The sequence below is a fragment of the Archocentrus centrarchus genome, chromosome 15, assembly GCF_007364275.1.
Source record: "Archocentrus centrarchus isolate MPI-CPG fArcCen1 chromosome 15, fArcCen1, whole genome shotgun sequence".
Taxonomy (NCBI): domain Eukaryota; kingdom Metazoa; phylum Chordata; class Actinopteri; order Cichliformes; family Cichlidae; genus Archocentrus; species Archocentrus centrarchus.
The window spans coordinates 9,452,309-9,476,815 of record NC_044360.1 but is presented as its reverse complement, the minus strand read 5'-3'; the positions used below and the strand labels follow the sequence as shown (position 1 = coordinate 9,476,815).

Sequence of the window (24,507 nt, the reverse complement as noted above, 5' to 3'; positions counted from 1 at the left end):
AGGTAAGGTTTAGGCTGTAGAAATGAATGGAAGTCAATGGAAATTCCCCACAAAGATAGCAAAACACACTTGTGTGTGTGTGTGTGTGTGTACCTCAAATTATTCAGATGAAACATTTTGCTTTACACTTTCAAACTACAGGGAGATGTCCAGTACAACCAGAATCTTCTGCTCCTGGATCACTGGAACGCTTGTGGGTGCTCTAAGGCACCTTGGCAGCGGCTACTGAGTAAGAAGTGTGTATCCTTTAAGTCACTCCCTGCAGCTAACTCTGAAATGATTTAGAAACATTTTACAGTATCGGTGATGAAATACTTGTCGCTACTTCATGATTATTAGGTAAATCCACATCATTAGTTTTAATCAAAGCATGTGAGGTTATTTCAGGATGGGAGGGAGAATCTGACAAAGAATATTCGTGTCTATGCAGCTGATTGTAGCTCTAGTTCAGGCTGACCACAGACCTACAGCCAGCTGTAATCGGAAAATAAAAGTCTGAGGATCCAGCATTTTGAGGCAAAGAGTATCAATTCCAAAAAATCCACCTGCTACTTTCAGGATTTTAGCAGCCACTTGTCCCAGACACGTGAAATACAGCCGGCTGAAGTGGAAACATTTACCAGCCACAGATCAAATGATACCAGCGCTCAGCTCATGGACATTTAAAACCATGTCATTGCCATGCCAGTTTGGACTAGTTTGTCTCTACTCAGGATTATCCGTCTTTCCAATGACAGAAATGCTTTCGTGTCAACAGCATCTGCCTAAAAAAGATCAGATTACGGGATTCCAGCTCCTTGGGTCCCTCATCACAAGCACTGAACATTCCAACAAATTTTATCCAAATACTGATTTTGTTCTTGCTTTCTCAGTGGATTTCATTACAGCAGATTTTGGAGGCCCACAAAAAACCTTGTAAATTAAAAATCGGGATATCACAAATAATAATAATGATCTTTTGTAATGTAATCTTTCTCATTTAGTCTTCTTACCACTATTCCTTGAATGTATAAACTATAATTTTCTGAGCCTTCACTTGCCTGCCTTTTAAGCCCATTTCCAAATTAAAGTATGTATACATTATTTTTCAAAAAGACATTTAGTTCAGAAGTGAACCTCAGTTATATATTTAAGACATGTAAAATCTAAGTGGCAGATCTCTGAGGCCAATAAAATCAGCTGTAGCAGTCTTCTGTAATTTTTAACAGCCACATCGTAAAAAAAACAAACAAAACAAACTCTTGTCTTTGCAGAATACAACCCAGTGGGGATCACTACCTGGGTACCTTTCACTAACTAAGCACTGGTAAAATATGGATGTGGCTGGTAATTGTGTGAAGGAATTGAGTTGGTAAAATAATGAAAGCAGACTTGATGTGAAAAGTTTAAATCTTGGATTGATGGGATAGATGACTGCAAGTTTCCCATCTTTGTTAGCAATAAGAGCTCCTTTGCTCTGCAGGGAAAATCCCTTCCACTTTTGTGGATTTCTGCAGATATTTGGCTGACACCCTGCTGTGCATCGGAACAGTCTGACAGGACTTTTGGCTGTAGATGATCCATCAACTGCAGCAGGTATTCTGTTACCTGGCTACCAATATAAGTCCAGCTCCAAGTTTTCTGGCAGGCCACGCAGCCTCTACCTGCGAGGCTGGTGGCGAGAATGACGAGGCAAGGAGGAGGATGGGCTGGAGGATGACGAAGGCGAGCAGGGTGACATGGAGGCCAGGGAGGCTGTGGCGGCTGCGTCCTCTGCCTCCTCCAGTTCTCCTCCTCCGTGGAGCTCCTGGCTCACACTGGACTGTAAGGCAGCTGGGGTCAGCCACTCTTTGGGCAGGCAGCTCTGGAGGAATGGCACGCAGGAGCTGAAGTAGGCCAGGCGGTTGACCCAGCGAGGGATCTCCCTGCCACACAGGATCTGAGAAGAAAGACCAGAAGGAAGAAAGGAAAGTGTTAGTAAGTTCAGTACATAAGGAGTGACTGCTGGAAACAAATGCATGTATCAGAGCCAGGCCTTGTCGTCCAACATCAGTGACTGATCTCACAAATGTGTTTCTGAAAGAATATTAACCCCTATGGATGAAGAATGGGATGTTGCCCAAGTTCATATGCGTGTGAAGGCAAATACTTTTGGTAATGCAAGTGAACATTTTCTGTAACTGATGTATTGTATTGGCCGCTATCTAAAATGCACCAGTCATGCTCATTTCCAGCACTGTATTTATACTGGACTGTAATAGAGTAGCTTTGCATGGTTCACAGTTCAAATGAATAATTTTTTATGAACCTTTGTGCATATTCTCAGTTCATCCCGTCCGAACGAGATTGTTGCAGCTCCTTTCCACCTCCCTTTCAGTAAACTTTCTTCTAATAGGCTGTGCCTAACAAAAGATTTGAACAGGATCCATATGATCATATTAAGAATCCATTTTTTTGGGGGGGCTTTTCTTCTTCTTCTTCTCTTGGTTAATGTCTAAGTTATTTACAAATATGTAGTAAAGTGTTATGTTTAACAATGTAATAAGTAAAAAAAAAAAAATAAATTAAATTAAGAGGAAACTGTTTGATATGAGATTCCACCACTGTAACAGTGTATATAGTACAAGAAATAATGAAAGCATAATAATAGGTCCCCTTTGACCTTTAAAGTACAGAAGACTCTGGATCCATTGGAGTCTCTGGCTACAAAAATTTTAAAAAGCTCTAGCGCTGTTTTTGTGTGAATATAGTGTGAATATACTGCACACTATAATAAAACATGTATACCATACTTAAAGAAAGGTACCAGATTATACCTTATGCCTTTTTTTTGCCCTGATTTCATCAAGCCACATGGAGTTGAAAAGTTGATCATTATTCTTCCACGTAAAAAAAACCCCGAAAAATAAAAAACATACATTTGGTTCAGAGGTGTTCTCTCTGGTTAAGGTCAGAACTCTGTGCAGGCCAGTCAAGTTCTTCCACACCAAACTCGCTCATCCATATTCTAAAGTCACGTTGGATCAGGAGGGGGGCATCCCCAAACTGTACCCACAAAGTTGGGAGCATGAAATTGCCCAAAATATCTTCATATGCTGAAGCATTAAGTGTTCCTTTAACTGGAACTAAGGGGCTGAGCTCACCTCCTGAGAAACAACCTCCACCAAATTTTACACTTGGCACAATGCAGTCAGACAGGTACCAGTCTCCTGGCAACCACCAAACCCAGACTCATCCATTGGATTGCCAGATGGAGAAGTGTGATTCGTCACTCCAGAGAATACGTCTCCCCTGCTCTAGAGTCCAGTGGTGGTGTACTTCACACCACTGTATCTGATGCTTTGCATTGCGTTTGGTGATGTAAGGCTTGGATGCAGCTGCTCAGCCATGGAAACCAATTCCATGAAGCTCTGTTTGCAGTGTTCTTGAGTTAATCTGAAGGCCACATGAAGTTTGGAGGTCTGTAGCAACTGACTGTGCAGAAAGTTGGCGACCTCTGACCACTATGAACCTCAGCATCTGCTGACCCCACCCTGTGATTTTATGTGGCCTACCACTTCGTGGCTGAGTTGTTCAAGAGTGTTTTATTGTCATGTGCACAGTAAATAGTCAGTTACACTGAACAAAGAAATTCTCACTCTGCACTTTTTCTGCTCCGGCTTAATAATAATAAATATTAAAAATATATATAAATATACAAAAATAGACAAAATAGACAACTTATATACATGAGATAAACTGTATAGAGGAAGTTGCAGTGAATGAAGTGTGTTTGTGCAGTGGTCTAGCAGTGGGTTATTGTAAACAGTCTTGTGTAAAGTGTTATATGCATATAGTGCAATTTGCAGCCCAAAATACAAAGCAGAGCACTGTGTACGTGTGCGTGTCAGTCCACATGTCAGAGGTGGCAGTTCACCAGTCAGATGGCCTCTGCAAAAAAAGCTGTTCCTCATATTGGTGGTTCTTGATTTCACACTCTGATACCGAGTGTAAAGAGGCCGTGTTGTGGGTGTGTTGGACCTTTTATAATGTTACGTGCTCTTCTGATGACCCTGGTGTGGTAGATGTCCTCCAGTGATGGTAAGGCAACTCCTGAGATGGATCTGGCAGTCTTCACCACCCTGTGAAGAGCCTTTCTGTCCTGTGCAGAGCAGTTCCCAAACCAGACTGTGAGGCCACTGGTAAGAACGCTCTCGATGGTGCCCCTGTAGAAGCTGCTAAGATTTTCAGCTGGCATGCCAAACTTCTTCAGCCTTCTCAGGAAATGCAAACACTGCTATGACTTCTTCACCAGGCGAGTGGTGTTGTGTGACCAGGAGAGATAGTCACTGATGTGAGTGCCCAGGAATTTGAAGGTGTTCACCCTCTCCACCACCTCTTCCCCTATATGGAGTGGTGTGTGTTGCACCCTCCTCCTCCTCAGATCAACAATCATTTCCTTAGTCTTGCTGGTATTTAAGGAAATACCAGTCATTCCCAATGCTGTCATTCCCAATCACTTCCACTTTGTTATAACAGTTGACTGTAGAATATTCAGTAGTGTGGAAATTTCACGACAGGTGACATCCTATCACGGTACCACGCTGGAATTCACTGAGCTCCTGAGAGCGACTTGTTCTTTCACAAATGTTTGTAGAAGCAGTCTGCATGCCTAGGTGCTTGATTTTATACACCTGTGGCCATGGAAGTGATTGGAACACCTGAATTCAGTGATTTGGATGGGTGAGTGCATACTTTTGGCAAAATAGTGTAAATTCAATATATGTATATAGCCCTAGCTCAAAACAAAAACAGTATTAGAGGCAGAATACATATAATCCAATGATTCCCTATGAACAAGTCCTTGATGACAGCAGGGAGGAAGAAAAGGAGAGGGGAGTATGGAAGCTTGTTTCTGTCATGGAAAGAATTCAGTGGTAGAATATATGATTTTCCTCTGCAGTGAGTTTTGACAGTAGGCAAGTTAAGTGCTGGAGTTTATCATTACAAAATATAACCAGCTATGCCAATGCTGAGGGACCCTAAGGGCAGTAATACCAGAATTAAGTGTTTATACAGTGGGGTGGAAACCTATTTATAGAAACTGTCAATTCTTGGTTAGTTTGTTCTCCTTTTCAGAAAACATCTCTTTGTAGCTGAGCATGCTGTAAAAAAACGAATGCATAACCTAAACTACATCCCGCCTGTGTCTTCCAGGAAACTAAATCACATTTCCTGACTTTCTATGTTATAAATAACATAGCTAGTGAATTGTCAGCCTACTGTAACAGCTTGTTCATGGGTACTTCTGATTGGACCTTTTTGGCCTTTGGTGGATTTTACTCTCACCTTTGTTAACAACTTGCATGCTGGCACAGGCAGACGGTCTGTGTTAGGGCTAATTATGTTTACTCAGCTCTATTAGAGGCTATTACAGCATAATGGGAAAAGTGGCTTCCAAGAAGCTCAAAGTGTTTTCCCAGTCGAAGGATTTAATTATGCTTTGATAAGAACATTTGCTGAAGCTGCTGACTGACTGCTTTTTTAGATGCATAAGCAGACATGGACAGTAGATTAGCTTTTATCTACAAAAAATGTCCTACAAGCCAGCTGATTTTGCATGTTGTGCACATCACACACAGGCAACAGATGATCTTAGATTGTATAGATTTTTAAGCTCCATCAGCAAGATTTCTTCACACTCATATTCCCAGCAAGGAGGCACAGAAGTAGGAAGCAGCCTTCATTCATGAAAACAAGTCCACAAATATCACCTGATTTAGTGTTTTGCTAACATAAAAAAAAAAAACAAAAAAAACTAAAAACTAACAATTCATACTACAGTCACCTTTACACTCATAATACAAGTTTTCAGAAAATCAACAGGCACTCTTCATCCCAGATAAATCAGTCTTTTTAAGTAGTTGCTGAGTATGACTCTTAAAAACAATGCGGAGATAAAGGGGAAAAAAACAAAAAGCAAAAGCAAAAAATCTTCCATCCATGCCTCTGCAAACCTGTATTTACCATTTGCAGTACAAGAATCTCTAGAGTTTTAAAATATGAAATATGATTGAAACATTATGGCAATGAGCCAATAAAAACTGAAAACTGTACTTCATTCAAACCGCTTTCTGTGCAACATAGAATTTACTTCCAGGAGTGCAACGTATTTGACGCACTATGTACAGTATGTGCACCATAAGTGCAACAGCTACTGTTCCCCAACCAAGCAGCTCATCTGTACATGCTTAAATCCATTTTATTTGACTAAAAACATCTGAATGAAAATGAATATTCTCTCATATTTCCTCCATTTTAGATTTTGACTGACACACTGATGCTACATCTGGCATTAGGCAGTAGCCTGTTTAGATAAAAAGCAGTTGTATTGATACGGAAAATTTGTGTAAATATACTTGTTTCTTCATATGAAACTAATACTAAGCCAATACTGATGTATATGCATACACTTCATATGGTACATAAAGATGAAACTGAATTATCCACTTCCATAAACATATGCCTTTAGGTATGTTTAGTTAAAGTCTAAACTACTAACATGCTTTATGTTGCTGTCCGACTCTCTTCTAGAGCACTTATTTTTTATTTTTAGAAGTTAGCCACTTTTTCCCCCTTTGAAGGAATTTTGTGGAACAACCAACAGGAAATGCATTTCTTTGAAAAGTCTTGTGATTGGCCATTTCCCCACATTGTGGCCAACATTTTATAAAGCCTGTCAGACTACTAGGATTACAATATACTGAAAGGTTATTATGGAATTTCTACCTATTGACAGCTAGAGTACAGTGGTCTGCAGAGAGTACAGTATTGATTTTTCAAAAAGACAACTGACATCAAAGTCGTGCACATCAAATGTTCTTTCTGGAGATTTAATTTTTATGCTTGATCTTTCAATCCGTACAACAACAATCAATCCGTCGTGCCATTTTTTACTCTGTCACTTTAAGTCAGCTTCTCAAGGTAATGTGGTTAGTGGAAACATAAAAGTCAAATCCTGAGGGTAAGATGGATGACTCTTGATGGTAACCCTGCAAAGTGTGTGCTTGATTGTATTTCCACTTACATGTCTAAATTTTATTGTATTATATCGATGTGATGCACTGTGCTAATGTCTGCATTTTAAACTGTATTCAGAAGTACACCATACTACAGTATGTTTTAAGGCCATCTATCCTTTATCACTGTGTGTGTGTGTGGGTGGGTGTGTGTGTGTGTGTGTGTGTGTGTGTGTGTGTGTGTGTGTGTGTGTGTGTGTGTGTGTGTGTCAGCTGGCTCTGCATGTCTGGGCTTGTATCAGTGTCCTAATCCCCAATTCAGCACTAGATTCTAACTGTAAGTCTCCCTGCTCATTAGTCACACCAGGATAAGCTGATTGAAACTAAATGCGCATGCACGCATGCACGCACGCACACACACCAGCCAGAGCTAGCGCAAGCATTCACACTCTGTACAGAAAATAAAGACATAGTGAGAGTTGCACTTAAATGTGCATTGTGTTTTATGGGCCTCATTAAAATTTGTGTGTATGTGCACCTGTGTGCATTTTGTCACATTGTGGAAATTTGTGGATACTAAGTTACAGCGTAAATCAATTTTTCTGTCTTCTGAATGGTGTGTTTTTAGTACCCACCTCCGACAGTGCTGAGGAGAAGTGGTTGCAGTTTTTGTGCATGAGGTGGTAGGCATTGCCTTTGTACTCTTTTCCCATCTCTTCCACAATCCGCTCCACATCCTCTTCTGTGAAGTCTGTACTGCCCAGGACAATGGCTTCTCTGCAGAGACAAGCAGGGAGAGGGTACTGATGTTACCAACAGAGTGACCTCTGAGTGCTTTTTTTGGTTTGTTTGTTTCATTCCCTTTTGAAGCATTATTTACACAGCAGCACCTCATGTTAACAGATCTGCCTTAAGTGGCAGGTCTGAACGATTACAAAATCGGAGGCATTTGATTTTCTTGGACTTTACAAACAAAGAGATTGTGGACTCTGTTAAGAGTCATTTACAAAGAGTCTGCCTTTCTAAGGTTTTCTAAATTTAATATGAAGATATGTACCTGTTCAACATCATGACTTGCCACTTTACTGGCAGTTCAGGGGTTTTAAAAAGGGTCTCAGTGCATTATTATCTTCTACTGAACAGAGCTAAAGCTGTGATATTCTGTGTGTGATGATTTTGCCAAAGGATTTCTACACTTTAGTACTCTCTCTTTGGTGCAAACTAGTGTTGAAAACTCATGAACATGCACTTCTTCATTAAAAGATGGCAGTTATCCACTTGAAATGAGAAATAAAAGATTAGCTTTTGGTTTGGTGAATCCATCACCGTAAACAGGGGAGAAGAAGAGGGTTCATCACTATGAGGACCCTGGTTCGAATCCTTGGGCTGGCATCACTGTGGGTCCCTGAGCAAGGCCCTTACCCCCCCCCCGGGTGCATCCTGGCTGCCCCCTGCTCCACGTTGTGCTGTGTGCACTACATACACCATGTGTGATGGGTTAAATGCAGAGACTGAATCTCACTGCATGTACTTACAGTTTTATACCACATCATGATATGAAAATGAAATTATGATAATCACCAAACTTTCTCAAACCTCAATCCCCTTGGCAACCACTGTGTTTTGGAGGTAAATGCGCTCTCGTGTAGCGTAAACGAAATCTACGGTCATAAGCAGTGTTTTCGAGCTGTGCTGTGTTGTTGAAATTGAGCAGAATAACATGAAACACAATTAGTTAATCTCTCTTTGCTTTTAATTGGGATATTTTGTAACGAGCAGACAGACATTAAACATAGCAGTGAACGTTTTAAAGCCTGGCCGGCCGTTGGCGAAAGCCTCGAGCTCTGAGGGGAGAGAAGCCAGAGAACTGAGGCTCCAGCGTAGCACGCACAGTTCAGAAACAATTTGAAATGAGAAAAAGAAAAGCTATTAACTGATTAAGTTGCGTTTTAGACTGCTTATTGCGAGTGGATCTATTCCGACCCAAAGTGCAGCCGTGACTGGTTCTTTTTTTTTTTTTTTTTTTTTTTTTTTTAGCCTGTCATGTCTGGCATCTTTCACAATCGGAATGATGATCCGAATGCACTGATGTACCAAACATATTTGCTTTGACAAGAACAGCTCTATATGTTTCCTATAGGCTCTTCTTGTTAATGTTTGCAATTTTATTTTTATTTATTTATCTTTTTATTTAGTTATTCATGCCAAGTCTGACAGGCAACAAGGAAGGGGCAAGAACAAGAGGTGGGGGGGAGAAAAGGGGGGGGGGGGGAGAAAAGGAAGAAAGGAGATAGAAAAAAAAATAAAAGGGGTTGATATACTCACACACACACACATCCATACACACACCCATATGCACCTACATATACACACACACACACACACACACATACACACAAGTTTATTGTTTGTAGTGATGTGTGTGTATGCGCCTTTCTCATGCAATGTATTCGATAATGAGGGCGAGAAACTGCAACCATGACCCCCGCGATCCAGAGGCAGATAGGGAAGGACCCAGGGGACCCAGGCCCCCCACAGCACAGGAGCCCAGAAGACTTGGGGCCACACATCCCGATGGCAACCGCGTACACTCCCCAGAAGAGGAAGGAGGGAGGCTACAGACGGAACCCCCACAATCCAGGGGCTAGAGTCCAGAGAGCCAGAGACGACGGGCAGCCCACCCCCCCCGGCAGGCCGGCACCCCCAGCACGAGCCAGGCATGCGGCCCCCGAGGCCCCAAGCGCCCGAGAGCAGCCCGACACCCGGCAGAGCCCCCCCACGCGCCAAAGAGGCCCAAGCCACCCCCAGGTCACGGCCGCCAAGGGAGCAGGCCAAAAACCATGCCGAGACATCCGGCCACACACCCCGGGACCCACGGGCACCCACACCCCAGGGGCGGCAGTGACGACCAGTGGGGAGCAGCGTGGAGCGGTAGGGAGGGGTAACTCCCACCCTCCGTGTCCCACAGGTGCCAAGGCTCGGCAAGCCACCAACCCAGGCCCAGCTGTCCACACACACACACACTCTCACAAGCGCGTACGTACACACACACACACACGTACCAGACATTCCCTCATGTACACACACGCACATACACACGCACGCACATTCGCATGCACCAGTCACACACTCATGCATACGCACATGTAACAAACATGGACACCTAATGTGGGAGAGCGGGTACCAGCACCAAGCCAGCGGCAACCCAGGGAAGCAGCCAACCCAGCCCCGAACAATGAGCCAGTCCCCATCCCAGGCGGGGTGCACGGAACTGGGGTGTGAGAAGGCCCGCCCGCCCCCTCCTCCCACTCAGCGTGTTGGGGGGGTGATGTGAATGTATGTACTGAGAAGAATGTGTATGGCTGTGTGAAAACTACAGTGCTTTTAAAATTGGAGGGACAGATGTAATATGAGCACTGAATAACAGCGCCCATCCACACCGTCCCCCCAAGGCCCTCAATGTCTAAAATGTAAATAAAATTGAGGTGCAGGCAGCAGTGAACAGACAAGTGGGGCCACCTCAGCAGTGCCACCCACTAACCACTGTGTGACACACCTGCCCCCCAAGGTCCTATATGTACTATGATGTGTTGTGAGCTGTATAATGCAATTAAAAAAGGAGGAGTGGGACATCACGCAGCACAGCGAGCAGAGCCGAGGTGATGGCCCTACTCACTGCAGTACGAGCCCCCCACCCCCGAGAACCTATGTGTGCATAATGTGATGTTAAACTGAGAGGGAGGAGGGGAGGGGCCAGGATAAATATGACCGGGAGGCAGAGGACTACCCCCCGGAGGAAGAGAGCCAGCTAGCTACTGGCTCACTAGGCACCCCAGTTCCCTACACCCCCCCGCAGCCCAGGGAAGGCAGGTCCAGGGCCTGAGGTGACCGCACCCCCAGGACGCCACCGTACTCCAGGCCGGCACCCACTGCCCCCACTGCAAACAGGACACAACACACACCCCACATGCATACAAAGGACAACAAATATCGCACACACACACACACGCACGTACGCACACATACACACGCACGCACACACACGCACACACACACAGACACACACCCCCACATACATACTCACACATACACACACACGCACACAGTGGTCCTGAGTCAGAACCAACCGGCCCCGTGTGGGGCAACTGCTGCTCCCTCACCTGAGCGCCCCACCACCCCATGGGGGAGGGCACCCAGAATCCCGGAATGCCAGCCAGACACCCCGACACAGCCAACCCACCCCACACGGCAGCCGTGACTGGTTCTGAATGACGGCTTTACAACAGCTCCCTCTCTTCCAGGTATTGCATACTGGCGCAGAATCTTTTAGTAGTACGCAGTACCGGACTGTACCAGCTTACTTTCACCCCTGGTCCCAGATGGTCCATATTTGGACTAGTGGCCTGCTTGGAGACAGTAAGTGTGTGTGTGCATGTGTGTGTGTCTGGCAGGCGGAGTCTGTCTAAAGCCACAGGGCAGATCAACTAGAGCAGAAGTAACACTCAGGAGCACAGTAGGTCTGAGTAGACAGGCACACAAACATATTGAACTGATTTTCTGAAATTAGATGCTCAGTTTTATACACTTTCCTCTGGAGCGTCATGTGCATCTTTTGCAGGATCAAAAAAATATTAGGAAAATTGTACATTATGCTGAAATCATTACACAGACACCACAAGCCTTTAAAAGGCAACTGCGTGACAACCTCTTATTAACACTACAACTCTCAGGATATCAACCATACCTCCTTATAGTCTCTTATTGAAAAACACTGACCACTCTGTTCAAGCCTGAACACAATTTAGAGTTGTGAGTTAGTTGGGTGACTGTAGCTCAGGAGGTAGAGCAAGTCATCTACTAATCAGAAGGTTGGTGGTTCAATCCCTAGCTGCTCCAGTCTGCACGCCAAAGTATCCTTGGGCAAGATACTGAACCCCCGATTGCCTTTTGATGCGTTCAACATAGTGTGAATGTTAGACAGAAAGCACTTAGTTGTAGAAAAAAGTGCTTGTGTGAATGAAGACATGTTGCATAGAAAAGGGGTATATAAGAATCAGTCCGTTTACAGTTGTTATCCATAGAGATAAAATGTGTTTATTTTGTGTACCAGTGTGTAAACATGATTATTTTTGCTGTAAAATTGGACATTTGATCAAAGCCAGCCTCAAGTGGCCACAAGACAAACTGCAGTCTGCATTAGCTTTATTTTTCAGCCTCAGAGGTCACAGCTTGCTCAAAATAAATTTGTTTATCCATCAGTTATTTTCTCTCAAAGTCAGAGAGAACATGCCCTGAACGTTTCTAGAAATTTCTTGAAAAGGGTGAACTTTAATGTGAGAGCATTCAACATTATTTAATCTGCTAGCTACCTAGTCTAAAAGTCTACAAAGTCTATGTTCAACTGTCTGTAGGACATAATCAGATAATTGCCAGTGAAACTGAGGTGAGTGTGCTACTTCCTGTATGCTGAGTATTGTCAGTAGTGAGAACACATTTGAAACACATGTGAAACACATTTTACACATTTGAAATGTCCGAACTGATCACTGTGCTCCACACATAACCTTATTATAGAAGAATGACATGAACAATCAGGCATCTAATGATGTGAACAGCCCCGAGACTGTCCTTCTCCAGAAAACAACTTCACAGGTTGTTAGCTGTTATTGCAACCTATAGTAATAGGTTGCAATAAAAGTAAAAGTTGGGTCACGACAGGTGGGGCACAAACGACCTGGGAGAAAAGTCATGCGGAACAAATGCTGAACGTCGGCTTAATTCTCACGGCGGAACAAGGAAATTACGTTAACGAAACTCAAGCGTCACCGTCTGCTGTGTATATAAAGCCATCGCGAAGTGGGGCGCGATGGAAAAAGTTTGAGAACCACTGCCTATGGGCAGAACTTGGTACTCTGTGAACTAGAACATTTCTAGTATGTGTCCAACTTTGTAAAAGGTTGGTGCCTCAGCTCAAACAGCAAGAAAAAGCTAAACTTAAACCTGGTCCCAGGTGTGCCTCAAAGTCAAGCCTCCTAGGAAAAAAAGATGGGTGTGTTTGTCTTTGGTGGTGCTGACACATCTGGCAGCACCTACAGTTTTGCTGTTTTTCCAACTCTGGAAATCTACATTTTCCCCACAACTTCCCTGTCTTGTGTGCCAGCTGGCACACCTTAGAGTTACTCATTATTTTTCCAACAGATTATGTGTTGCTTCAACCTTCTGAGATACATTAACTGTACAGATAAGAGTGGACCCAAATAGCACAGATAGATTTATCATACATTCCTCATTGGTTTATCATTGTAACTTGGGTTTTTTTGGTATTCTTTTACCAAAAAGAGTTAATTAACTGATAAACTAACAAACTTGTAAGTTGCAACCTGACTGACTCACCATTTGACTAACATTACATGACTGGTTTACTGTACAATACCTAACAAGCTCACTGGCATGTTGCGAGCTGCCTATGCGGTTGCGACAGATACACATTTAGGAAAGAGAGAACACACACATACCTGTACTTGAGTGTCTCATATTAACACCAATTATCTCACACTTACTTGAACTTAAAGGTCTCGCCAAGCTCAGTTGCATCACCTGGTGTAATCTCAAAGATCCCTGAGAATGGGTACGGGTGTCCGCCGTAGGCAAACTCTAAACACACAGAACAAGAAAACACACATTTGTGCTGCTGATGTAAAAGTCTATTTGACAGATAAAATAAGCATCCTCTCTGTAACACCATCTTCAGGCAGACAACCTGATGTAGGTGGAATCACATTTCTGGGTAACCTTACCTCTTCCATAAATCTCAATCCCTGAGTGAAAGACTCCGATGCCCAGAGAGCTGGTAAACTCATTAATCCAGTACTGAAAGCAGAATAACACATTTGTTAAATGCTGTGTTCTCTAAATAGATGCACAGTGACTCTCTAATCCAAATAAAATTATAATGCATGTTTTCTTCACATGGTGATTTAACTGATTTGAATTATAAATCTGCTAAATATCAATGAAAAATATCCTCACAATTTCCCAGAGACAAATGTGAAAGTTGCTTATTTTGCCCATGAAATGATTCAAAATGTAAAGATATTTTCACAGTAAAGTGAGAAAAGCAGCTAATTATCGTTAAAGAAGAAATTTGAACTTGTCAAGTATTTAATGATTTAATGTTTCAGTGGTAAGATAAATCACTATGCATAAAATTCAAATTACGTGGCTGGTAACCCATGCCGCATGTAATTTATTTTGTGAGCAGGTCAACTTGTGCTGAAAGAAGCACTGAACCTCCAACAAGAACCACATTGAACAATCCATGCTAGCACCATTTATAAGGATATTTTTCAAAAGGAAGACAGCACCTCCCCCTCACTAATGTAGAGAGAAGGCATGTGGACTATGCACAGAGAGCTCCAGGCCATCTCTATATCCTTGCTGTTACAGACAGACAACAAGTCATTGCATAACTACAAGTGATAGCCCACTTTTGTGACCTCTGAAATACTGAACAAAGATGGGAAAATTCCTTCAAAACATAACCTTCAATTAACCACATATGGCAGCTGATGTTTGACATCCTGCAGCTATGCAAAACCCATTACTGAATTGTCAGAATCCTCTATCTTAGCATTTATCCAATGTTTGATATACCAGAATAATCAAATACAACTTATGCTGAGAAAAATATTTACAAACTCATCTGAGATTTATAACCACTGTTCAGATGTTACCAACTCTTGGATTGAGATCTGTGAGCCCCTGATGTTTGTACAAGATTCCTTTGCACACAGATAATACAAGTGAAGCCTCACACAAAAATCAATAACTGCAGCACTAATCCTTGACATTACTATCCATCTTTTCTGTAGTATGTCTGTTAAACATTATGTGGCTACAAGGTGATTGGGCAGGCTGTTGCTAGGCAGAGTTTTCTCCTGTAAAAAATAACATTTTACCACAAACGATGGAGCAGAGGAAAATGTCAGGAATCTGATGCAGCATCTCAGGAAGATAAATAATAATCTCCAAATCTAATATTTGTTCATATCTCCTCTACAGCTCCCAAAACGAGTCACACAAACAGCTTTCTACATCAATATTGATCAATCCAGTATGCATGCTCACACAAGCTCCAGGCAAGTGCAAGTGCCAAACCCCAATCAAATGTTTATCCAAACCCAAAACTGATCTGACATGTATCATCCCAGATGATACATTTTGGTGATCTTGCTACGCCTTGTTAAGAAATGCTATTTATTTCTATGAACAAGTGTAAAATGGGTTAAAACAATACTTTAAATTTCCCAAATTCAAGGTTTCTATTTACAGTGCCAAAACTGAGAAAAGAACCAAATCCTCAAATCTGAGCTAGAACCACCAAATTAACTGTAATAGTCAGTCATGTAAACAGTGACAGTTTTTCACAGGACTGTGCAGTCCAGTGAACTAAGCACACCCCATAAGTCAGTAACTTGTAGAACCACCTTTCACAGCAATAATTTGAAGTAATAATTCTCTATATGACTTTTTCAGTCTCTCACACATTGTGAGAGACTGAAAGTCTCACACAATGGCCCACTCTTTTTTTTTTTTAAAAAAAAAACATTGCTTCAGTTCTCTGAGACATTTGTTTATGAATAGCTCTCAAGCTTTACCACAGCATCTCAGTCAGGTTAAGGACTGAGCCATTGCAAAACCTTGAATCTTTTCTTTTGTCTCCACCCATCCTGTTGTAGATTTGGCACTGTGCTTGGGATGACTGTCTGCATTTAACAATTATTCAAGTGAAAAAAGCTTTTTTGAGAATTTTGGTTTGCATTTGCACAGTGTATATTGAAGTTCACATTTCTGTTGTTCTGAGTGCAGACAATGCAGGAGGAGTTAAGTGTCACTATAACCAAAACGAGCAGTTAAATGAGTAGACCAGGGGTCGGCAACCCGCGGCTCCGGAGTTGCATGCGGCTCATTCAGGTTTAATCTGCGGCTGGCGGAAGTAAATTATAAGTATCCAACTGAAGTGCATTTTATTTTTGTCAGTTTGGTTTTTGTTGTAGTTTTAAATTGGAACATTATTGTGATCTTGAAATATTAAAATAAAATCATTTTATTTATCTATTTATTTATTTTCGTTTCTCAATATATGTGTCACTTGCAGTAGCCGCTACTGACCCCTGGAGTAGACAATTAGATATTTTTTTCAGTTTGGTGATTTAAAAATCTTTAGATGTTTAAATCACTAAACATTTATCTTAATGATATATATGAATAAATAGATTATGGAATGTGTTCATGCATTAAAATGTTTTCTTGCCATTTTAAAAAAATTTGACTACATGTGAGAGCAGAAGTTTTTTTGGACAAATCAGTGAAATTGAGAGTTAAGAGGCTCTGTTGTTCTTATGTGGAGTTCTGTATTTTATCCTCAGACTTTACTAGAAAGTCTTTCCATGACATCAGTTCAAAATAAACCTTCTCTATTGTTTCTTACAGTGAGCCTTTTTTATCCACTATCTGATAAGCTTCTTTTGATATTTTGCAAATTGGCTTGCAAACAGAAAATCTGAATATCAGATGACTGGGGCTGCTATGCTCACATCATACTAGGACCATACTGGGATATCCCGTCTCACTGACATCATACAGTATGGAGACCTGCAAGGGACATGAGAGAAAAAACAAGCATGGGAGGGGAAAAAAAAAAAAAAAAAAAAAAAAAAAAAAAAAAAGATGCACTTTTGCAAGATCCCGCAAAAAGTTTTTAATTTAAGGACATGAGCTTCTGCCGTAATCTTGATGAGAGATTGCCAGCAAAAGTTGTCTTTAATTCATAACTCAGCGGCTACTCTTGGCCATGACCAAAACTGTACAGGCATGACAGAATGAACCTGGCTGACTGTCTCGCTCTCACTGCCTCACTCCTTCACTTGATCGACACACACATACAGACACCTTAAGCTTTTATTTTGAGTTTATAGTTTAGACCAAGCTCAAAATAAAAATCTATGAATGTCTCCCATGAGTGTGTGTCCTCCATCAGTGTGGTTGATTCTAAGGTGAATGGCTGAGAGGAGGAGGGGGACTCAACAGCTGTGTGTACAGGTATGGTAACTGAGTGAAGGAGTGAGGGTGTGAGAGCGAGACACTTTAGCTGGTAATCTCTTGCCCATCCTTTTAACGTCCTGCCAGATGCTACAGTATCAAGATAAACGCAGAAGAGCGTGGCCTTTAATCAAAAAAATATTTGTGGGATCTCACAAAAGTGCATCTTTTTTTTCTCCCATGTCCGTTGCGGGTCTCCATAATAGAGAGCTAAGATTCAAGAGGAGGAAAAAGAAAAAAAGAAAAAAAAGCATGAATCCAAGATTATAGCTTATAGGATTACTTGTACATAGCCAGCCATGTTAAATATGAGCATCTATCACTGTAACAGTACTGAATGCCAGACAATAAGTAAAAGTTTCACAGGTATTGTAAAATTGTACAATTTCACCATTCTACTCTTTCGATCAGTTCAAGCTAGCAGGACACAGTTTCACGGCTGCAAACATTATTAGGGGAAACTGATCTGAAACAGAATCTGTGGTATCAAACACAAAACGTTGCCCGGCCTTTTTGCAACTTTTTTTTTTGTGCCCACATTTCAGACTGCTCATGCTACAGGGTGTCTGTTTCCTGACCTATATATGGGTGAAGTGTTGCACAAAAAAACCCGCCAAAGTCAGTCAGTAGTTTTGTTTTAGGTCCCCATTTCACCAAAGTCCAGTTACCACTTGTACATTTAAAGTGTGCAGATGGATGTTTCACTATAAATGGTTTTTTGATTTTGGTTCACTGAACTTATCAAAATAAAAGAGGATCAACATTCAGCCCCAAAACTAACAGTAAAGCATCTGATTTTGTGTTTTCTAACACGGCTTCTGGAAGGGGTTTTCCTACAAGAGTTTCTCACATCAGCTGATCTCCTACGGATATGAAATCATGTCTGTATCAGTTCTACAGTGGTTTCTCTGAGCCCAGGAATAGCCACCATCTGTGTGTGCAGCCTCACAGGCTGAGGAGAAGCCTTGGCTGCTGCCCTCAAACTATCCTTCTTTAAAAGATTTTCTGCACTTCTGTTAGGATGAATTCAGTTTAGAAACCTTGAGTACACATTGGCATTTGAGCTGCAAATACATCAGATCCAAAAAGCAGGTTGCTGAACTAACACCCAGTGGTAGTGTAGTGTGAGCCAATATCTCTACGCTGAACATGTGTGAGGAGTTATTTTAAGGAAACTAATCTGAAAGGAAATGCAAAATGACTGCCTGCCTCTCGGTTCAGAGCAGTAACAAAGACAAATAGTCCGGTACGCTACTCCTCCTCCTCCCCTCGGTGGTGAAATAAGACTCTTATCTTAGACCTCATTACTTCAAAGTCTGTTAAAACCTGCGTCCTGTAGAGCACAGAGAACAGGCTGTGTTTATGAATGAATTAAAAAACAGATAATGGGAGGAAGGGGACACAAATGAGACAGATGGATGAATGCCTGCTGTAGTGTGCTCTGTAGTTTTCTTCTGGTTTTAGGACGTAGCCTACTGGTTTTAAAGTGTAGCGGAAACACGTGGACCTGAAACCAAGATGAAAACAGAAATTGAGGGAAAGAAGCTACTACTAGCCACAAGCTAAGTTCTGGTAAAGTTTAGTTACACCTGCAATAATAATAATAATAATGATGTGCTTTGGTTTTGGCCAGTTATCTTAAGTCTCATATATCAAAAATAAAGATCAAGTTACTGATGGCTAAGAGTTTGATTATATTGTTTGGAAATCTGTCAATTCAGTTGCTGATGGCTTTATCTTGGATTACATTAGTTTTTAATGTTTGCATCTAATAAAGTGGATACTGAATGTGAGCTAACCAAATGTGAGGAAATTGCACTAAGAGACTGTTTATATGGAAATAAATCTCCAGTTTCAAATGTCTGTTAGCGCTAATTAAGTACTGGAAATGTGGCCTGTTCCCAAACTGAGACTGTCTACAATTATGTAATGAAATCAGAGATATTCAAGGGAGAGCGAACTCTATACTGAGCAGAGAAATACAGGTGAAAACTACCATCATTGCAATATTTAATGAATAATCACCATAAACCCAACCTACAGTACTACTTTAATCTGTTCAGATCTCTTCCATTAGATATACTGCACTATACTACACTAGCAGAGGTTTATGTGACAGTAGCTACACAGTACACTTCAAGCTTATTTCTTTTGTCTTGGCCCACATTACCTTGTAAACTAGATGGTGCAAAAGAGGAGGAGGAATCATGACTGCTACATGTCCCAGCCTCCACAAAAAGACTGTAGCCAACACAGCGTATCACAGTCTGCTCCGCTAAGTACCAGGCTACATTACACTGTTAAACCTAATATCCTCACACATCCTCTCACACGCTCTGAGACAAAGAAGCCCGTGGTGCTGGCTGGCAGGCAGACAGGTGGTGTGCAGATAATGCTGTCTCATTAGAGCAGTGTACTAAACCACTCAGAGTTGGCCATGAAATCCACTTATCTGAGATGTGAGTGGGACCGTGGGGAGGACTTGACAGAATGGGAATTGGGGAAAAAAGAGCAGTCAGGGGTGGAGAGGGTGCCTCTAATCATGTCTGTACATACATTCCTGACAGTCACATGACATCATCGATCCTCAAAAGAGATGGGGACTTGTCAATCTTTTTGAGTAGATGCTCACTCTTGCTCAAAGATGCACAATAGGACAATAGGACCCACACACTGCACAAAATGCCACCATGCTTGCACTCGCTCTTAAGACGGAGATGGGGACCCTGAGGAGTTACTCAACCTCTGTAATCACCTGATCTTTACAGTTTTCTGACCTTCTCTCACACAAGCGGTCAGTCCTAAACTCAAACCTGCCAATGAAACAGGCCATCAAATAAACTGCATCATAAAACACAGCCTCCTTATTCACTTCTATGAAACAATCATGGTGGGACAGCAGAGTATCTATTGTACCAATTGTGCTGTTTACTCAAGTGGATATTTAATCAGAAACAACCATTTAGATAACTGATTTAAAATGATGCAAATGAGTTGTTTAGCATGATTAAAATCATCCAAATATTTTCTGTCCTAAGAATTTCTACAGTTGTAAAATGGCCTCACAAGAGCAAAACAACAGGGCCATATTTAGTTTGTAACATTTTTGGAGGTTTTTGTCCTCAAAGAATATTTTCAAGGTAAAAAACTGAAATTTTGACAACACCTGGAAAAACAGTTCTACATGTTTTAATTTAACCATGAACTGTGGTCAGAGCGAGCGGGTATGAATTGAAATATCCAGCTACAATGATGCTTTGGCTTGTTGGTATGTTTTTATTATACTTCAAATATTATTTCACCTCAGCTGTCTCTGGACAAATAAACAAAAAAACAAAACAAAACAGAAACTAGTGTGACTGTGACTGACAGCAGTATGCAGCAGCCTGATGACTTTCACTTTAAACTGAAATGAGACTAGTGTAAGACTAATACCAAAACTTAATTTTTTTCCCAGCTGTATTCAACCTAGGCCTGTTGTCTTTTATTATTTTACTAATTTACTAAAGTTCTGTGTTTTTACATTATTGGATAAGCTTGTTTTTCACATTTTATTTGACAAAGTTAGGAAGGTGTTTAAGTGGAGCCTGATCTTGTCTTCCACATAAATGAACAATTCCCAGTCCCTTACCTACAGTGAGGATCACAGCGGCTCATTAATTTAACACCAGCGTGGAATTTGGTATTAGAAGACTCTCATGGCTATATAAAAATACAAGTTGGATTGGTGCATTCCTGCTGCAAATATCACTTCTTCTCATTTAACTCTTAACAAGAAACTTCAAGTATTTCTCAAAAATAATAAAAAAGAAATAAAAATAAAAATCTGTATTTTTAAACCCAAGTCAAAGAGAATCAGTTCAGTGGACTGGGAACAGTGAGTCATTCTAAACTGACCGTCACTCACCAAGTGACTCAACCAGTCCGCAAGCAAATCAAACACCACTCACTGGAATTGATCTAGCATGCACTCCAAATCTATTTTAACAGTAGAGTGAAACTGATGTTCTCCCCTGAATGCAATCTGCATTTACACAGCAATTCCATAAGTATTATTAAATGCAAGCTAAGGGAAAAAGCCATCAGTTTTACTCTACTGTTATCATCTTGGCACTGCATGTGGCAAAACTGAATATTATTGAGGTCAATATTGAAGAAAATCAAGTCAATAAACAACCAGCAGGCAGGAAAGTATACCCATCAGTGATCACACCACCAGTAGGTCACCCCTCCTACAGTACTTAGGTCTGAAAAGCCTAATTAACAGAAAGAGGCAGCCTTTAAAAAGGTACTGGAATGAAAGACTGGACAGCCACCACTAGATGAGTGTTTACTACTGCAAACGAGTCAACAGTTTCCACACAAACATCATAAATATGCATGGTTCAGGATTGTTCTTTAGGCACAAGCAAAAGAACCCACAATTTCTTCTGTATGTAAAATGTGCATTCTTCTGTTTCTATTACTGATACTCAAACACTAAAAATCCTATACGTCCTTTAGATGTGTATGAGTAGATTCTGAAAGCAACTGCCCCTGAAGCTATTCACATGAATGGAAATAAGTCAGAAATCAAAGCTCTTCAGACTTTACAGAGAATGGTAAGTCATGTGGAAAGTAAAAAAAAAAAGTGAAAGAATGAAAGAAAGTAAAGAAAGAAGAAGGGGAGAAAAAAAAGAGGAATAAAAGAAAAAGATAGGAAGGAAGGAAGGAAGGAAGGAAGATGGGGAATAAGTGAATGAGGATGTAAGCATAAAAAGATACAATTTCACACACTGTTATCCTGTGAAAGGTAATTCACAATGTAATGTTTTAGTTTACAAGAAATAATCTTTCTACTGACTCTCAAAGGTCTGCTTAATGACTCTAGCTTTTAGTGATAATCCATTTCCACCCACGTGACCTAAAACTGCTGAAGATATATTGACAAGCAGCTGAAAAGGGACATCAATAAATTGAAGAAAATCAGGACCAAGAAGAATTGTGTCCAAAAAAAAACCCCTTTGACTTTATATTTTACCAAAGATTAAAATGTTCAAGTGGGGAAGACTGGCATGACTTACAATGCCACAATGGACTAACAACATATTAATGCAGCAAATACCTGGTGGACATATACAGGATGTTGTGGTTTTCCAGCCTAGAGTCACACACTGTCCCAGAGCCCGATCTGCTTTATCAAGCAAGACCCACTTTAAAAGTAACTGCAGCCTTAGTAGATCCCTATCAATCAACGACTCATCAATACATCAATTTCCAGCACCCCTCCCCCAGACTCACCCCTGCATGGTGACAACATAGTGACTCAAATTATTGAACCTCAGATTCATGCTCTAACAAAGAGTCATACAACATTTCTTCTACAGTAGAAATTGCCAGACGACTTTCACATCCTCTTGTGCTTTGCCAGAAGTTTGGTGTCCACAGTGAACTGAAATCCTTAAGATGCAAAACTGTAGTTAGTTAAAGACCGACTTCCTGCAAAGCCTAAAGTTTTACTAGTTTTATTATTATTATTATTATTATCATCTCTAGTTTAACAAGTCCAGTGAGGACCAGTTTTGCTCCGGTGCTAAAGAAAATAATTAAATATTGCCACAACAAAGGAACATTAGCGACATTAACATTAACATTTTTATGGATTAGCGAGTCAGCTGTGAGTGTGTGTGTGTTTTTTTTTTTTGTTTTAATTTCATAATACTTTTCACACTGCACTGATCAGACACTAACACAATGCTGGATCTAAAACAGTCAAAAACCTTTCTAAAAGCATCACACGTCAAGAAAGCTTGTATCAGTTGATTCAGCCCTTGCAGCCCTTCTCATTGTGTGTTTGTGTGTGTGTGTGTGTGTTTGAAAGGGGAATAGGCAAACTAATTACTAAAGGTGAAACTACATTAAACTGCAATAGCAGACGCGTTGTGTGAGCATGCCGAATTGAAGAGTTGTCCATAACCATGCGAAATTTGTTTTAAGTTCTTTTCTTCCATCTTTATACATGTGCTGATAACTACCAATTAATTAAAATCGCATTTGTAATCATGCGCTTTGGCGTTGTGTCCTGCCTCCGTTGACAAGGCAAAAATAATACTTATCTGAAACACAGTTCTTCATTCATGTAGCAGCTAATAATTAAAATAAAAAAAAAAAAAAACGTCGACGTTTCGGTTTCTACTCACCATATCATAGACATTTAAGATAATCGGCTCGTTTGCCATCACTGAGCATCAGGATTTTCTTCCCCCAGCGTCCCTTCTTCCCTCCGGGTTCTCTTCCTTCTTCCTTCGGTGCGAGATCCAAACTCTCGCCCTCCGAAATCAGACCTTCCTTCCCGCACTATTGCTGGCACTTTCACGATTGATGATCAGCTTGGTAATTCAACTTCACAACCCGGTGTAAAAATGTTAGAGTTCCGATGATGTTTTTACCGTCCAACATCTGACTGACTTTGTCCAAATATCCCCTGACAGAGGACCGTCGGCGGCGGCGGACAGATGAGCCTATCGCTTATCAAAACTGACTTGCTAAACCTGTTCGGCTACCGAGGACACCGCGAAAAAAAATGACTTTACAGGGAGAATTTTGTCTTGTAGAACAAACGTTGCCGCGGAAAAAAGTCAAATTCATTTTCCCAAACTACTTAGTTAAACGACATAACGCAAAGACATGAAAAGGAAATTCCGTGTGTAAAAAAAAAAATAAAATGACTTGCTACTCCCTTATTAGCTGGCTAACGGTAGCAACGGAGCTGCAGGCAGGATGCGACTGCTGGGAGAAAATTGGACGATGTTGGTGAGCAGAGCGATGAGCCCACGTTCTATTAATCTCCCTTAGTGCACTGAGCATTGTGGGTGATGTAGTTCAAAAACGAGCGCCAACCCAAACAGGTTTCCAAAGAAGATACACTGTTTACTATCTTAAGTGCAAATGTGATTTAGGGTCGTTCATTTAATGTATTTAACATATTTTTTCATATAATAAGAAAGCACAAAACCCCAAATCCTGCAAACAAAAAGACAGAGATAGTTATAACTTAGATAGTTTTGGTTGAATTTGAGAAAATCCCAAAGCCACATCCCAAGAACAGGATTTGTTTTTAAAAATGAAGTGGCTAACAAGGGGCACAGGAAGTCATAATATTAAAATTTATTTTACTTTTTGCCACCCTGTGCCCTCATATAAATTTAGATTACATTAGATGATCACTGGCACTGCAGGAGATTAAACAGCATCTTGTATTGACTGTTTTGCACAGTGGTGGAACAACTTTATAAATTCTGCTGCCATGTCTCCATCATGTAGTGGTTAACACGTTTGCCTAAAATGCAGAATCCATCCCTGGTTTGAGACCAGGAGAGGTCACAAAGCCTGGATAAATGGGAGCGTTGTAACAGGAGGGGCATCTGGTGTAAAATCTGTGCCAAATCAA

General features: G+C 41.1%; 1 protein-coding gene across 1 annotated transcript; it reads right to left on the bottom strand.

Annotated features, from left to right (window-relative positions):
• Positions 1-23,850, bottom strand: desi2 (desumoylating isopeptidase 2). The gene is made up of 5 exons (XM_030747365.1): positions 23,258-23,850; positions 13,775-13,847; positions 13,538-13,631; positions 7,613-7,754; positions 1-1,918 (listed from the first exon to the last, which is right to left on the bottom strand). The coding sequence occupies exons 1-5, from the start codon at positions 23,294-23,296 to the stop codon at positions 1,640-1,642; spliced, it is 627 nt and encodes a 208-aa protein (XP_030603225.1). The 5' UTR covers positions 23,297-23,850; the 3' UTR covers positions 1-1,639.
• Between the last annotated feature and the right edge of the window lie 657 nt (positions 23,851-24,507).

What these genes read in the sequence shown, in the direction of transcription:
- desi2 (XM_030747365.1), bottom strand. Translation starts at nt 23,296, where the DNA reads ATGGCAAACGAGCCGATTATCTTAAATGTCTATGATATG. An exon ending in TCTTAAATGTCTATGATATG is followed by an intron (nt 13,848 to 23,257) that starts GTGAGTAGAAAC and finishes TTCTGCTTTCAG; the next exon opens with TACTGGATTAATGAGTTTAC. An exon ending in GATTGAGATTTATGGAAGAG is followed by an intron (nt 13,632 to 13,774) that starts GTAAGGTTACCC and finishes CTGTGTGTTTAG; the next exon opens with AGTTTGCCTACGGCGGACAC.